This window comes from Haemaphysalis longicornis, unplaced genomic scaffold, assembly GCF_048455015.1.
Source record: "Haemaphysalis longicornis isolate Haplotype H1 unplaced genomic scaffold, Haemaphysalis longicornis Haplotype H1 scaffold_1, whole genome shotgun sequence".
Taxonomy (NCBI): Eukaryota; Metazoa; Arthropoda; class Arachnida; order Ixodida; family Ixodidae; genus Haemaphysalis; species Haemaphysalis longicornis.
In genome coordinates this window covers 239,585,013-239,600,319 of record NW_027526203.1, presented here as the reverse complement: position 1 = coordinate 239,600,319, position 15,307 = coordinate 239,585,013, and the positions used below count along the sequence as shown (strand labels likewise).

Below are 15,307 nucleotides of genomic sequence, written 5' to 3'. Positions count from 1 at the left end.
ATGCGAAACAAAGAAATGCAAATAGATGGAGGAGAAGGCGCTCACAGCCTGCGGCCTTACGGCTGAGCCAAAGCCAACTTTCATAGCTGCTCATACCCTTGATGAAACTGAAACCATAACCGCCTTGATGAGACCAAAACACAATGTTTCAGCCAAGTTTTCAGACATGGGGCATCATAGCGGTCGTATCTCGCGGCTCAATTCAGGCACTGCAGTGCAGGATGGCGCTGATAAACTAGTTTGGTGCAACAGGGGCGGTTTGGCGCTCAATGGCGCAGTTGTTCCACCCCTGTATTACTGTTTTTTTTTTTTTTTTCACGGCAGTGTAATCCTTGTGATATGATGCAGAGGGAAATAATAATAGCCCTCTTGTAAGCATTTTATGCAGCGTAAAAAGCTGCGACATTTTGGGACACACACACAGCCTTACCAACTTCATTCTCCCATTCCAGGTCAAGCGACGAGTGGGGGCTGCTGTTGAGGCGCTCACGTTCCTTCTCCCATGTCTTGGTAAGGAACTGGGGGCCTGCGAGTTTGCGGTTGTGAGCTGACGATAGGCCACTGCCTGCTTCCGGTTTCCCTTACATTCATGCAACTTCTCACCAAAACAACACCGAATTTTTCCGGTTTAGAGAAATACAAGGAAAAGAAAAATGAGCAATTCAATGCAAAAAACCAACACAAAGGCGAACAAGCCAAGTTGCTTCTCCCCTTGAAAAATGAACGTAAACTGAATGGAAACACCGCGTAAAAGGCATTGTATACTGGTTACTGCAACAGAGGGGAAAAAACTTGAGGTCAAGAGAGTATGACGTAAGATGAGGGGGGAGAGAAAAAGGGGAAAAATAAAAGGCAACTAACAGTGGTATGACTAGTGCCACATCAGATAAGTGTAATTAAAAATACCATGTGCAACCTAGATGCTAGCCCAACCTTTACGGTCTCTATTCCAATGAATTGCCAACAAGGGAAAGTAGGCAGTAGTTTTGAAGCCCCCGCTTAGCTCTCCAAGGCTGGAGGCAGATGCAAGATGGGCACTACAGCCCCTAACGTGCACCTAACACTGTGTACTTAGGCACTGTGATTTCACCTTCGTTGCAAACAAAACATCGTGCCAAATCTTGGCTTTGAAATCACAAATTTACACATAGCAGGAGACTGTCTTGGCCTCCACTAGAGCCTACTGAATAAGAGCAGCTTACATATGCTCAGGGACAACTTGTTGTGGCAATGCAGCTAAGGCTACAGAGCCGAACCATGCCATTTTGCTGCGTAGCTGGAAGTAGTTCAACAAAAATAATTGGCTGGCTGTAACCTAAGCAATTAAAAAATATATAGTTCTTATGTTTTAGCCTTGAATTGATAATGCCACTAAATTACTAGCCAAAATATATGTAACAAAGAGCACTATTTTTTAGATTTTCGGATGTTTTTGGTTGCGGCCATCGCCACCGGTGTCGCATAGGCTCTCTTTCGAAAAAAATATGGGGTCCTCATCAACGGCCTTCAGCACTCACGACTTCATTCTCTGCATAGGATTTTTGGAAGCTTGAGATGCAAAAGCTGTCAAAACAAATGAAGCAAGGGGTTTTCAGAGTGTACGCCCAAATGAGACTGGTGCAACTGGGACTCACCGCCGTTTCAGCAATTCGTTCGGTGAGTCAGTTTGCCGGAATAAGCGAGTGTGTGCGTAAACGTGTGCGTGCGTGCTACTCTTTCAGTATACTGCACCCGTGCTGTGTAAGCACGCTACACATGTCGGTGGTGCTGCTCAGTTTTCAGCTCCAGAAGAGAGTAGAAATCAGTGCATGCCCTCAAAAGTGCAGTGCTGACAAAATCAATTCATTTCTGTATAATAGAGAGTTGGACGGCATAGTCCACGGTCAGTCTGAGCTCTCCAGTCAAAGCGCTGGCTTGTGTTTACAAACAAATGAAGCCTGGGGAAGAAGACGCCAATATGCCTGCATGCTTGGTGATCGTGTTTCAGTGCACTCAACCATGGAGCTCATCCGAAGAAATGAACAGTACCAAATGCGTACCTACCATGCCGAAACTGGAACCGAGACCAGTTTATTGGGAACTACTTTGGCGCAGTAACACAGAGCAGTTAGCTTTCCCCTCCCCCTATAGCGTTCTCTCCATTGCCACAGAAAGTTGCCCCGAGTATAGTGGGCTCCAGATGCCACAAATGGGTACATGCTTTCTTGGGAGGAGCAGTGCACTCTCGCAAGCCCTGCCATTTCCAACCCTGCGTCATGTGTGTGTGCCTGATATAGGTGTCGTTCTTACCAGCTATGCACGAGATTTGTTTTTCTTTTCGAATCCTTTTTGACCCACACAGATTTGTATTTGTAGCAATGCCTCTCACAGTCAGCACTCTCTTCAGCGTACTTACTAGAACGATTCACTCGCTTTACGAGGCACATAATTCCACTGCAACGTTTAGTGCACTTTTGAATCGATAAGGCACGTGCGCATCCCCCCCCCCCCCCTGACACACACACACGCATACACAGAACGGGCACTGAGAGCACTCACAGCTTGGTAGGTGGCTGCGAAGCTTGGTCACATTCAGGATTTCCTCCTCCCCTGCCCTGCAGGGTTGTGAGGGAAGGGTGTAAACATGGCTTCGTCAACCCCCCCTCCCTTGTGGCTCCCGCGCACAATGGACTCACAGGGCCCACGCGTTGTGGTCGGCCCCCGTCCAGTTGTCCTCCTTGGCGAGCCTGGAGCGCACCACAACCCTCTGGCCCCCGACCAGGGGCGGGGTCTCGGCGGCGGCGGCACTGGGCGGCTGCACTTTGGCCTCCTCTTCCAGCTCCAGGGCATCCTCTTGGTGGAAGGCCAACTGTGCAACACAATGCAGGGTGGCGGCAGGGGCGGCCTGCTACAGTTATCAGACCTCGTAACTAACGAAACTGAAGGGGGAGCACCTGTTACATTCATTACTTCATTAGAGCCAATTTCGTTAAAACAAGGTTTAACTGTAGATTGGAAGGAGCAACCCCACACAGCCTAGTGATCCGTGGTTCGGAGAACTAAACAAGGTCGTAAGGCATAAGTACCTTAAGCTGCCTCTTAAAAGATAAAACAAATAAACATAAAACAAAACAAACACCTCCAGCAACTTCAGTCACAAAGAGGCCAGTACACAGCTTTGTTATACCTGTTTAATAACGATGCAGTCATCATCATCGTCAGTCAAGCTCAAAAGGTCGTCGTCAGATGTAAGAGGCTCCTCAAAGTTCAAGTGATAAAGCCTTGATTGCGAGTCGTAGCTTCCATCACAATAAGTTGTAACTTCTGCATGGCCCTCGGTCTCAGGAAGTTCGAGGCTTTGCAAACTGAACACAAATAAAACGGGAACAGAAAGAAAAAGAAGAATGGAAATGAGCAGAACTTAAAGGGAAGCATTGAAAAGTTTAAGTATAACTGAACAAATAAAAAGACACCAGGCACTGACCAACACACAAAAATCCACCTCGTTCAATGTTTTCGCTTCCCCCGAATGCCCAGATGCTGAAGCGTTATATTCTCTCCGGTTTTCAAAGCTGAAACTCAATTTTCGTACTGCCTCAACTGGAATGCGAATCAGTCTGGAAAACCAAGCTTTTAGAGCAGCAATGTAGCCACTGAAAATAAATTTACAGTATATCAAAAAAGAAAGAAGAAAAGCTGCAATTTACTGCCCTTGCACGTGTGTGAAAATTGTGTTTTACGCCCATTACTTTGCCCAAATCCACACTAAACATGCCTGCTCTGCAGTTTACAGTTGATAAGTGCACCTGATATACTTCAGTGCATAGACTTTCCCCCTAGACTTGTGTGTTAAAATATGTTCAGTATGCATCACCAACAAGCCCAAACTGCACCTTTGGTTTTAAGTAGTCATGCCGAGTCACCAAGCCAGCATTCCGAGCGTGGATTTTGACTAGTTTAGCCGCACTACACCTTCCTTCGCATGCAGCAGTTTTGCCTCCCTGCCACGCAAAGCTTAACAACGAAGTCCCCCTCTCACACGTGCCCCACACAAACTTTCCTTCACTACTAGCCTGCCGGCTCTGACAATGATGGCCTTGAAGAACGTCCGGGTAACTGCTTACATGTGATAGAATTAGCAGGCCTCCTAGGTTGTGCACTGCATACGCACCCCAGTGAGCGACAATGGCCACGTTCACCAATTAGGCAAGGCTGTGGAGACACCTTGAGGATGAAAGTGGGTCAGCATTATGTGCGAAAAGGCTCTTGTTTGACAAGTGCTTATTCTCTGACAACCACTATACCCATATTTGAATAAAGAAGAAAATGTGGCGCAAACTAGACGAGGGCAATGAAGAGAAGATACGACGGAAACAGGAGCCATTTTCTGTCACATCTTCTCTTCTTTGTTCTTGTCTAGTTTGCGCCACATTTTCTTGTTTATACAAGTATGTACCAACTAGCTCAGTGACAAGCTCAGTGACAACACACTCGAATGGAACAGCAACAAAAGCTCTTGCCCCTGCTTGTGAAATTTCATGGCAAGGCTAGTTTCAGCTCTGGCTTCAAGGCAAAACATGAATGAAACAGCATAGCATCGCGGCTGCAGCATGTAACATACAAACCCGTTTAGAGCGAACTGCAATATGCACCGCGATTAGTTCGATATATCCAATAGTTCGATATAACCGAACCCGCCTATAACGAGCTTATTGTTACGAGTTCGCAATCCGCGGGAGCCCCCTGCCACCTCCACAACTCCGCCATCCACTTATGCAGAAGTGAACACACTACAGTAGCCATTACCAGACCAAAATAATTCATTTATTGCAAGTATCAAAGCTACTTTCCGCCTTAACTGCCCACGTTGCAAAAAAAATGGTGATTTTTGTTTTCACTTTCGTTTTGGCGGCTTCAACTAGCATAGCATTCTCTACACGAAACATTGTTTGCACCAGTTCGAGTCTGCGTCCTCAAAAATCTAAGAAGCGTTGGCGGAGCACATCGACTGCCGAAAGCGCTTCATTATAAGCGTCGGACGGATTTCACTGGCGACATCATCGGGAACGTTGGCGAGCTCTTCCCACAGTTCACAGATGCTGCTGTCTTGGTCCGCACTCACTGACTGGGCGGGTTCCGTCGCGAGTCCCGCCATCGGAAACAGTTCCGGAAAGTATTGGGCGTCCCGTCGCTCCGTGCAAGGCGCAATGTCTCAGTCGCGGCTCTTGCTTCGTGGTCACGGCCAATCCACATCTCAATCGCCGCTCCGAGATCATGCTTTTCGGTGGCCATTCTAGGCGCCCAGAGTTCGATAAATGGGATGTGAACTTCGTTATAAGGAATATGTTTCCCACGTATTTCCGTAACTGAAATATTTTTGTTCGATATATAGCATAATTCGCTCTATCCGGGTTTGACTGTACAATAGCTTCTTATAGGTTGTATTCACTGGCGCGGCACGCATGCAAGCAACCATGCGACTGCACCGTCACTGGTTACGTCGGGCTCCGCGGGATGGTGGTACTTGTCCGTGATAAGCACAGAATGTGTGTTGGACGCTCCAAACTCTACGCCACTGAACGCAAAGTAATGCCTCAAGCCCAATGTGAGTGCGATAAATAGCATCTCTGTTGACACCACCGTTGAGAATCGGGTTGAAACGGAGCAGACGACGCACGCCGGTGATTTTTTTCTGCGGCGCGCGCGCGGTGGCACAAGCCGTGCCATGTCCGTGGCCGTTTTCAGGGTTGCCAAGCGAAGAAACTAACAGCTAAACTCTTCAGGGAATACCATCTATACCTAGAATCCTTCATCACTTAGATAACCCTCATGCACTGAACATAACAGAGGGTTATCTGACTGATTCCCCCACCAGCTGTATTAATCAACCAGGCAGGCAATCACTGTGCGAATTGAACTTGATGCCTTCCTGATGATGGCTTCATTACAAGCAAGGCAGCCGTGCAACTGTCAAAATGTCAGACTTCACTGACTGAAACAGTCAGTGACTTGTGTTTCTTTCATCTAAGCTGTTTCAGTTATGTGTGGTGTCTTTCATCAATCCTTTTCTTTGACCCCCCCCCCAAAAAAAAAAAAGACGCAGAAGAAGAAGAGCTGACAGTTGCCTTGTGGAGATCTGGTGGGCAAAGGCACAGCCTGCCAAGTTAGAAGCTGACCCACGGCTGCAAGCAAGCAATGTTGAGCCAGGCTTGAGCTCAACATGGACCACACGTGTGCGAAAATTGGCCACAAACGCAGTCAGATCCACACAATGCATAAAGAAAATTTCATCATTAATACCTTTGTGGCTGAAAAAGAATTTCCAGGACATCTTGCTCTGCTCAAAAATTTCTTATATTTAGTTTGTGTACAACTACATGGCAGAATTGCCACAAAATAGTAAAAAATGCAAAGCAGGAGCTTCATATATATTTATAACTTACAATGATGACATTTGTGGCTTAAGCACTACTGCATTATTCAGTAAACATAACATTGTAGTAGTTGTAAATCATAAGTAACACAATACAGTTGAAGACCGATTTTTCGGGCGCCTAATTTTTCAGACATGCTTGATCCTTCAGACTTTTTCCTGGCACCAGGACATTGAGCATATGAGGGGAACATTTGCTTTTTCAGACTGCTCGATTTTTCGGACATTTTCGCGGCTTCTAAGGGTCTGATTAATCGGTCATCGACTGTATTTAAACCAGATGGGAACGTATAGAATAATGTCAAAGTATATAAATCATAGATAGTTTGAATCAAAGAGCACTTTACAAAGGAATCCAAACTGAAGAACAACCTATGAAAAATAAGTGCTCCACTATACTCGATAAGCCTGCAAAAATTAGAAATTCCTCTGATTCGTCAGGTAAAGCAAAAAGAATATAAACAATAGTTGAAAACTACAAGATTAGCTAAATGACAAATATCAGTTTACCTTGCCAAATTCTGAAAAGGGTCCACAAACCTCAAACCAAATGTAATTGCTGTGCGTGCAATTCATTCCATTCTGTACAACTCCTGTCGTCATTTATTTTCCCAGCAATGACCATTTTGACTGGTCACCATCATTGTAAAATGACTACAAGAGAGGTGTGCGAAGCCCCGACGCTACAGGGGCATCGGCGCTTCCTCCCCGCTTCCGGACCGGCTGGGAAACAAAGCCACACACACGGAGACCATGCCTGGAGAAGACTGTACACCCTTTGGCGCCTGTATATGTCTTACCTCGTTTCTTTCGTCTACGTCTAGTTTGCGCCACGTTTTCTTCTTCCTTAAAATATGTACCAACTAGCTCAGCAACAAGTACTGTACACCTACACACGGCCATGAACTCGGCTGCCAACGCATGCCGAGCATCGCTACCTTCCGGCATGACGGCCAGGGCCAGTACAGATAACAGCTGACCAGCATTTAACAAAGACAATTTCTGCCACCCAGTTAAAGCTTCCGCTAATACAGTTGAACCTCGTTATAAGAGGCATGGATGTAAGAGAAAATCGAGTATAAGAGACACTATTCACTCACGTGGTTGACCGCACCATCTTTCCCATTACTTTGACCTCTTTTATAACAGACATCAGATGTAGAAGACAGTTTCGGTCGACAATCTCGCCCGCAACAGACATTTTAACTTCAGATGCAGTGCTACCAGTCACTAACTGCAGTTGGTTTTATTGTGGAAATACAGGGAGACGACAGACGCCCGCAGTCGCTATTTATTATAACTTCAACAAACACATGGTGGTTCAGTCAGCTATAAAACAACGACGAGAAGCCCTGCCAATGGAAATTGATTGATTGATTGATAGAGGGGTTTAACGCGCCGACGCAACGAAGGCGATGAGGTGCGCCGTAGTGGAGGGCTCCGGATTAGTTTTGACCACCTGGGGATCTTTAATGTGCGCGGAAATCTCGTACACACGGGCATTTTTGCTTTCGCCTAAACCAGAAAAGCGGCCGCGGCGGCCGGGAATCGAACCCGCGACCTCGTGCTCAGCAGCGTAACGCCTTAGCCACTGAGCCACCGCGGCGGGTCCAATGGAAATTCAATGTACAGAAGTGGTTAAAGCTTACTGCCGTGCGTACGAGCGCGACCGCGCATGCGGGCTTCTGCGCAAGCCAAGAATACCAGGAGTGTGCAGTGGGCTCTTCCAATCGCGTAGCTCCCGATCAGGAAGAATCGAAGATGTCGAATCCTGCAAGCGTGATGAATAGCCAGAGCCCACAGCGGAAGAAGCTGTGTGCTCTGGATGAATAGCCAGAGCCCACAGCGGAAGAAGCTGTGTGCTCTGGCTATTCATCAGGCTTGTGAACTCAATATCTAAGATTCATCTTCCGCAAACAGTGAAAGGAGAGAAAGCTTGTAGAATCTGTTGGGATAACAGTATAAATACAGTCATGAAGCAAACAAAGATTCAGAACTATTTCATAAATTCTGGTGGCCAAACATAAATTAGAATGAATCTTTTGCAACATGCTGTAGCGTTCTTTTGAGCGTATTTTACTCATAGGGTGGCCCACATTAAACTAGGGGTTGATCAGGTAGTGAAAACACTGTTCCCTGCTTATAAGAGACATCTCGTATAAGAGACAGAAACTGTTCCCTGGTACGTGTCTCTTATGAAGGGGTTCAACTGTAGCGGCCCACAAGTGAACCTATATGCTACAGCCCTCTGGTATGCCCCCGACTGTCCAGTTTTTTTTTAAACCACAGTTTTATGGCAGATATTTGGGCTTGATCCCAACAACCTTAGCACCTGACAACCATTACGGCCACATTTATATATACGTGCAAATTGCGGCCTTTCACAGCTGCAAGGTTCATTTTCTGTGAATAGTAGAGAGAACAAGGCTTTTAGAATGATAACCTCAGAGAACTTGTGTTCTGGATGTCGAGTTGTGCTCGACAATGGCTTCAACTGCACACAGCAAGCAAAGAGCACAGACAGCTTACCCGATATAACGCTGCAAAAGCAAGATGCGCCGGCATGCAAGCTTGGTCAGGCACAGAACAACAGTGCAGAAAGAACAAAGCATAGAAAGCGTCACGTACCTTGCCCTTTTTAAAGTTTAGCCATGATGATATACTGACAGAAAGGAGAGAGGTAGAAACTGCATGAGACAACAGAAGTGAGGCAAGCCACTTTCAAAGCAATAAGCAGCCTGCCAGCATCGCAAAGAGACTGCAAATAAAACGTCGTTGCTGTCCAGGCACGCTGGTGAATAAAAATGAATGAATAAAATGGAGAAAGATCACAGAAACAAATGCACTGGATTTCAATGCCGAACTGATCGTGCAACATACTCCTTTTCCCTGCAGCATGGTGTAAAGGTTAGGAGATGACATTTCCTTAGTGATATGAAGGGAGGGTTTGTATCCTGTTCCCACTCGGATTTGTATCACAAGAGAGAGCCATGCCCTGGACACATCTTCTCTGAGGGTGACTTTGGTGGGCAATGCAGTTACCCAGTGGCACTGTCAACCATCGTGCGAGAGAATTGCAGTTCGTTTTGTTTTAGACATTTTATCGAGCCCAGTGTCACCACCTAAATTCTTTTGGGTGCACTCTGCAAGACCACCTCGCTGAAAAGTATTCTTCCTGGATGCAATATGAACCACTTGAATTAATGCATATGTGAGAGCTGACGCGGCTTTGATCATTTTTTTTTCCTTACCATTTGGCACCACCATTATAGTGCACATTAAAGAAGTACTGACACGAAATTTTGGTGTTACGTTTTTTTCGCTGCTATGCGTGCCTACCAGCCCACTAATCATAGAATGACAGATTAGACGGTCGAGCGCAGTGTAAACATTCATTTACGGCGTCGTTTATTCGTGTCAGTTTCGGTTTCGACAAAACAAACGCCGAGCAGCCGCCATGACAGGAGGTATCACGTGACGTCCCCATTTTTGCCGTATCGCTGCCGCTATGGAAGCGCACGCGAGCGAGCGCACGTGCGCACCCAGACCGGCCGAGGTCTTCGCCGTCCCCACAGACCCGGGCAGCATGACGTCAGTCCCAAAACCATGACGTGTACACACGCCCGAGCAGCGTGCGCCAACCACAGCCAGCACGTCGACTTCGTCACAGGAGCCCCAACGTCGGCAGTTTGGGGCAAGTAGCAGATGATGTCATGTCGGTCCGCTCTGGGCTTTCTCGTGCGGGTGAAGATTAAAATGGATTTTAAATATGTTTTGCTGAACGGTTGCTGTTGAAACTTGCTGGGACATATCTCCTGATAAAAAGGAAGCGTTCTACATAATTACCTCAGCTTTGAAATTTCGTGTCAGTACTCCTTTAAGGTGCAAACACCCCATTAATTACACCAGCTGCAATGGACCTTTTTTCCAGTAGCAGTCCTCCTAGTGGCCGCCACGGCAAACTAAAAATGGCAGTAAGGCATGCCCCCAAAAATGTCTGGCTTTCAGAGAACTCGTGCGCAAAATATTCTCATCCTGCAGTCCCTCCCACACCCACCCGTCACCGATGCCTTTCACATGAATGTCACGGTAGCAGGCGCACGTTCCTGTGACTAATCCACAGTGTTCGAAGCACCCCTTTTTCTTCACTTTTTTTCATTTTCGTAACTCCCTCAATGGCAGCCATGCACTCGCAGCGTGGTCAGCCTCAAACATTTTCGCCCTTTTCCTTCTAGCCCTTTTTTGTGTGCACGTACGGACCCACCACGAACTGTCAACAAAAAAAAAGGAGATAAAAACGTGCAGTACTAGAAAGCATAGCCGCTCCCCTAGCAACAAGATGAGGGGGTGCCCTTTTTCTTTATTTTGCTCAAGGCTATTGCCAAGAATGGTAGACCGACAGCCTGCGCATGCGCAAATCACTGCTGGGAAAAGGTCCATTCCAGGCCCACCTAACGTGCCTGCTATTGCCGCAACAAATGCATCTTCACAGTGCAATGTCATCTGAAATGCTGATCAAACATGAGGGCTGAAAAATTTTGCTTGAGAGATGCATGGATTCCACCAGTTTAAAAGATGATTATAGGGAACTTTCTTGCAGTCCAGGCAGCTAAAACCTGGTCGGACTCTTTTTCTCCATACAGCGAAAGTGATCACACAGGCCCAAAGGTGGTGGGGAGGCAATGTGAGAGATGGAAGTTCATGGTAAGAAGAAACACAGTAGTATTGGGGAGCATGCGGCCAACGCTTGCAGAATGCTCCCTACGGGCACTCCGAGGCAAATCTGCCGGTGCATTATTGTGCATTATTGCCTCTAGCTGCAACTGTTTGTTGGCATTACACGTACGCGAGAGGCGAAGTAGACCATGTGAGCTCTTGGATGGTGTGGCTATTTTTACGCTGAATGCATTTAGCCGACGGGTTCGCTTCATTTTAAAGCAACCTGTCCAATGTGCGTCAATCCAAACATGTGACCTCCCGTTTGTTTTTTATCACTTGCTTTAGCTAGCAAGGTAAAGGGATGCAACGGAGATTCAGATCGTTCCCCTGCAGTGGTCTCTCATAGTTAGCATATGCGTTCAGAAACATATTCTATGCACGCGACGTTCGCCCGATAAGCATAAAGTGAATATATCTACAATGGTTAAAGATGTGTCCTCACCTTTTAGGCTCGCTGGACGATTGCTGAAAGATCAGTGCAAATATGGATATAGGACACATCGTGTAACTGATTTTACACTTCTGTATATATTTTTAACCAGGTTGGTGAAATAAACGAAGGAGTGCTACTTACCTCGTCAATAAGAGTTTCGAACTGGAAAAGAAAAAAAGAATAATAATACACCTGTTTCAAGACCACAGCAGATCTAGCACGGAATTTAGCCCGGAAAAAGAGAGAATGAGAAACAGAATTCATGCGCTCTTGGAGGCAAAGAGTGCCAGCAAATTTTGCTTTGCCTGAAAGGAGAACGCCCCTTTGGATCAAAAGGCTACTCACCTCGATGAGGCTTGACGTATCGAAGTAACCGGCCGGTTTGACATGTCTAGCGGAAAAAAAAAAAAAAAAAATCGGCAACCGGCAGAAAAATGAGTATGAGTAATGCTGAGCGTCAAGTCGGTTAGAACCAAGTACGGAACAATTCTTGCTCGAAAACGAAGACACTTTCTCTTGTTACAACAATGCAGGAGAAACCTGATCGCCACCAATGTGAAACGTCAAGAGAAGCACTTTCACAAAAGACTAGCGTTACTCCCAAGACTGCTAAACATAGTTGATAGGCTAGTCTCATCCTGAATTACACCAGGACCTCACTACGCTCTACAAGAAGAAATAAGAAGAAACACTTATGTGAACAAGAGTAGTAGCAGTACGCTATTTGTAAATCTCGCTTACCTCGCTCGCTTGCTCCGCTCTTTGCAGCAATAGCTGAGACAAGAGCCCATTCCTATTAAATTATAAATGACCATCTAACTTCCCTCCTTGCAACTATCAGCACGACGTTTCGGTATATAACACCTATGTGAACAACGAGCCCCAAGCTGTAACATCCGAAGCATAGTCTCCAAGCGCGGAGACAGGCCGCGAACTCTGCACCCCGGATTGGCGGCTTTCCCGCAACAACTAATGGAGTATTTGCGGCTTCCTGTAATAGCGTCGACTTCCGTTCACATAACAACTCTGCCAGCGGCCACTTCTCTACTAAGGCGCTGCCATCGCTAATACCGTGGCAAGCTGTCTTCTTTGGGCAACGCTGCTTTGGTAGACAGCAACCGCGTATCGTTCTTGCAACAGGTTGTTTTACGATTACTCAAAAGGAAGTGCGGTGCTTTTCGAGCATGTTTTGAGTCCCGAAGGTAAAAACAATACTGAATACCAAAGACCAAGGCGACCAAGGTACTCATCCAGTGCTTTACCCAACGTTACTAGATAGGTCTAGTAACGTTGGCTTTACCGGGCTTTACCCTGCTTTACCCGCCTGAGTCGCCTGAGTCCGAAATGGAGGGAAAGTCTACTTCTATGAAACTGGGCTTCACACCACACGAAAAAACAGTCTTTGTGGAAAAAAGCAGGACAGGGCGTTTACAAGGCCAGCTGATAATCGCAAAGAAAATGCGACTCAGTTGAAAAAAGAAAAGTTACTTGCGAAGGAGAGATACAAACGCTAGGCTACAAATCAGTAAAGAACAGGAATAAGCAAACGTAATCGCGCATGTACCTTTTTTTATTTTTGGTATAAATGCCATTTAGTTGAAGCCCTCGTCAGGTGATGATGATCAAATGATGATTAAAGGTCTCCCCTTTGAAGGCTGCGTCTGCTGCAACCCGGGGCTTCCGAGCCGATTCCCGCCGAACTGGCTGCTGCGCCCCACGGAAGTGACGTACGTCAACAAAAAATGTGCGCAATTGCATTACACTGCAATTATTTCAATAGTATTGCATATATTTTTGGCAGTGACACACTAATATTATAATATAAATATTTATTTTTAGCCTGAGTTTATTGTATTTTAATATGACGTCACCTAGTTACCGGCACGTCATAAACATGCTTTGTAGATGTTTGCATTATACTTTTCTCTGCGAAACTTGAGTTTGTTACTGGTTTCGACACTCGCGTAGAAGAAGTTGTGTGAACAAAGCACTTTTTATAAATTCACAACGTGTTTTACGGATGACCTGCGGACGAGCGGCATGGAGAAGAGGCCGAATTCGATCGAAGAGCGAATTTTGGCCCCGTGCTGGCATACGTACTGGTAGAGTTCACTCTAGTACGGGCTTGTCTGTTCCGTGGTACGTCTGTTCCGAGTTTGTTCCGTTGGCCTGTTTCAAATATTCGGATTCGCGCAGTGCCGAGGCAAGCAAGAACGTACGAGCGTCAGCGTTGTGTGGAGTCGCTCACGAGTGGTGCGGTGCTGCGCTGTGTTTTCGTTTCATATGAGGTGTTCAGCTCCAAGCCTGTGTCTCGCGCTTGTATCGTCTGCACTAATTCACAGTCCTCAAAGTCCGATGACTATTCGTGGCAGCAACGCGAAGTGCTGGTCAGCGCTTGCGCAGAGCGCCATGTTTTCATGTCAAATACGTACGTATCAGAACCAAATGTTGCCCCAAAATGTGCAGTAAGGTACGAAGCACTGTGTTGCCTTCAAAACGTGACCGATGTGTGGTGCGTCGTAGTTTTCCTGAGGTTTATTGTTTGTGTGAGGCTGCTGGCGCCGCAATCATCGATGCTATCATCACAGTTGTCGTTATACACGGTGTTGTGTCGGTATCACAACGCGAGGCAAATATTTTGATACTGCTCCGCACTCGACTTGCAAGTGTCCAGATTCGTGTCGCAGCAGGAATGTATATGTGAATAATCTACAGCCCCATCAGTTAGCAATGGTGCGTCGCAGTGACAGCGAGTTCTCGTTCGTGCGCTTCAACTTGCCGTGATCCCTGTCGTTACAAGCGTGGCCAAAAAATGCGTCGGATATCTGTCGTGAGTTTCTGTGGCATTTTCCGTGTGTGTTGTGTTCGTGTGCTCCAAAATTTACGATGTCGCCCAACGTACGTGATCGTGCCCATTTATAACAGGCTAGGTGATGCGTCAGTGGCTTCAGCAATAACAGGTGCTACGTGCTGTGTTGAACTGTTATATCTACATTCTAAGCATACCATCTAGGTGACTCTGCGTAGCTGCTGTTTCTATTTGCTCTAACCTCATTTGCCTTGTTCATCTTTTTCGCAGGGTATTTTTATTTACGTGTGCATGCAGCATATTAGCACTAAATCAACCTTACACACTTACCTGTACATGGCATAACCCTCTTTGCAATCACGTGTGCATGTGCTACTGTTACCCTGCAGTATTTCGTCAACTACTGTGCATGCTAGCAAATATTGTTTACATGTAGTTATGAACCATTGCTAATAGCCGGAATTTCCTTTAGTATTACTAACATACCTCTTTCTTTCTCACCTGCTGGCTTCGTGTTGCTTTTAGAAGGAATTGATGATTTAACGCTGCGTCTAAAGATATGTTGGACAAACTTGCAAAAAACGTAATACACGGGATATACCTGCTAAATTTCTCAGTGGCACAAAGCACGTACACTGATCGCACAGGCTAAAAGTATGTCTGACGTGCTCCACACTCTTCGTCTGCCCCTCAACGCAGTCTGCTTGATTTTTATCCAACCGGCAAAACCACTTCTGCTCACTGACGAGCCAGGGTCACTGTCACGCCCACTTCACAACATATGGTGAAAGCAGTCTGTTCTGATTTTTACCAAACAAACCAAACCACTTCCACTCACTGACTAGCCGTGAAGAGTCACTGCTAATAATTAATCGTTACTAATAATTTCAAAAATCCAGATGTAACTCTAGTGATGGTGAAGGCTGTAGTGGAA

General features: G+C 46.2%; 1 protein-coding gene across 2 annotated transcripts in view; it reads right to left on the bottom strand.

Moving 5' to 3' along the window:
• LOC144142995 (uncharacterized) overlaps positions 1-12,806 on the bottom strand; it is a 39,096-nt gene extending 26,290 nt beyond the window's left edge. The window contains exons 1-8 of one of the 2 annotated variants that reach the window (XM_077674828.1): positions 12,306-12,806; positions 11,910-11,955; positions 11,706-11,726; positions 11,574-11,596; positions 9,041-9,074; positions 2,676-2,848; positions 2,539-2,594; positions 431-526 (exon numbers count right to left, since the gene is read on the bottom strand). In XM_077674828.1, the coding sequence (XP_077530954.1) occupies positions 431-526; positions 2,539-2,594; positions 2,676-2,848; positions 9,041-9,074; positions 11,574-11,596; positions 11,706-11,726; positions 11,910-11,955; positions 12,306-12,379 (523 nt within the window). In that variant the 5' untranslated portion in view covers positions 12,380-12,806. Of the gene's footprint in view, positions 1-430; positions 527-2,538; positions 2,595-2,675; positions 2,849-3,166; positions 3,345-9,040; positions 9,075-11,573; positions 11,597-11,705; positions 11,727-11,909; positions 11,956-12,305 lie in introns of both variants that reach the window. The other variant, XM_077674823.1, reaches the window with a different exon arrangement.
• Between the last annotated feature and the right edge of the window lie 2,501 nt (positions 12,807-15,307).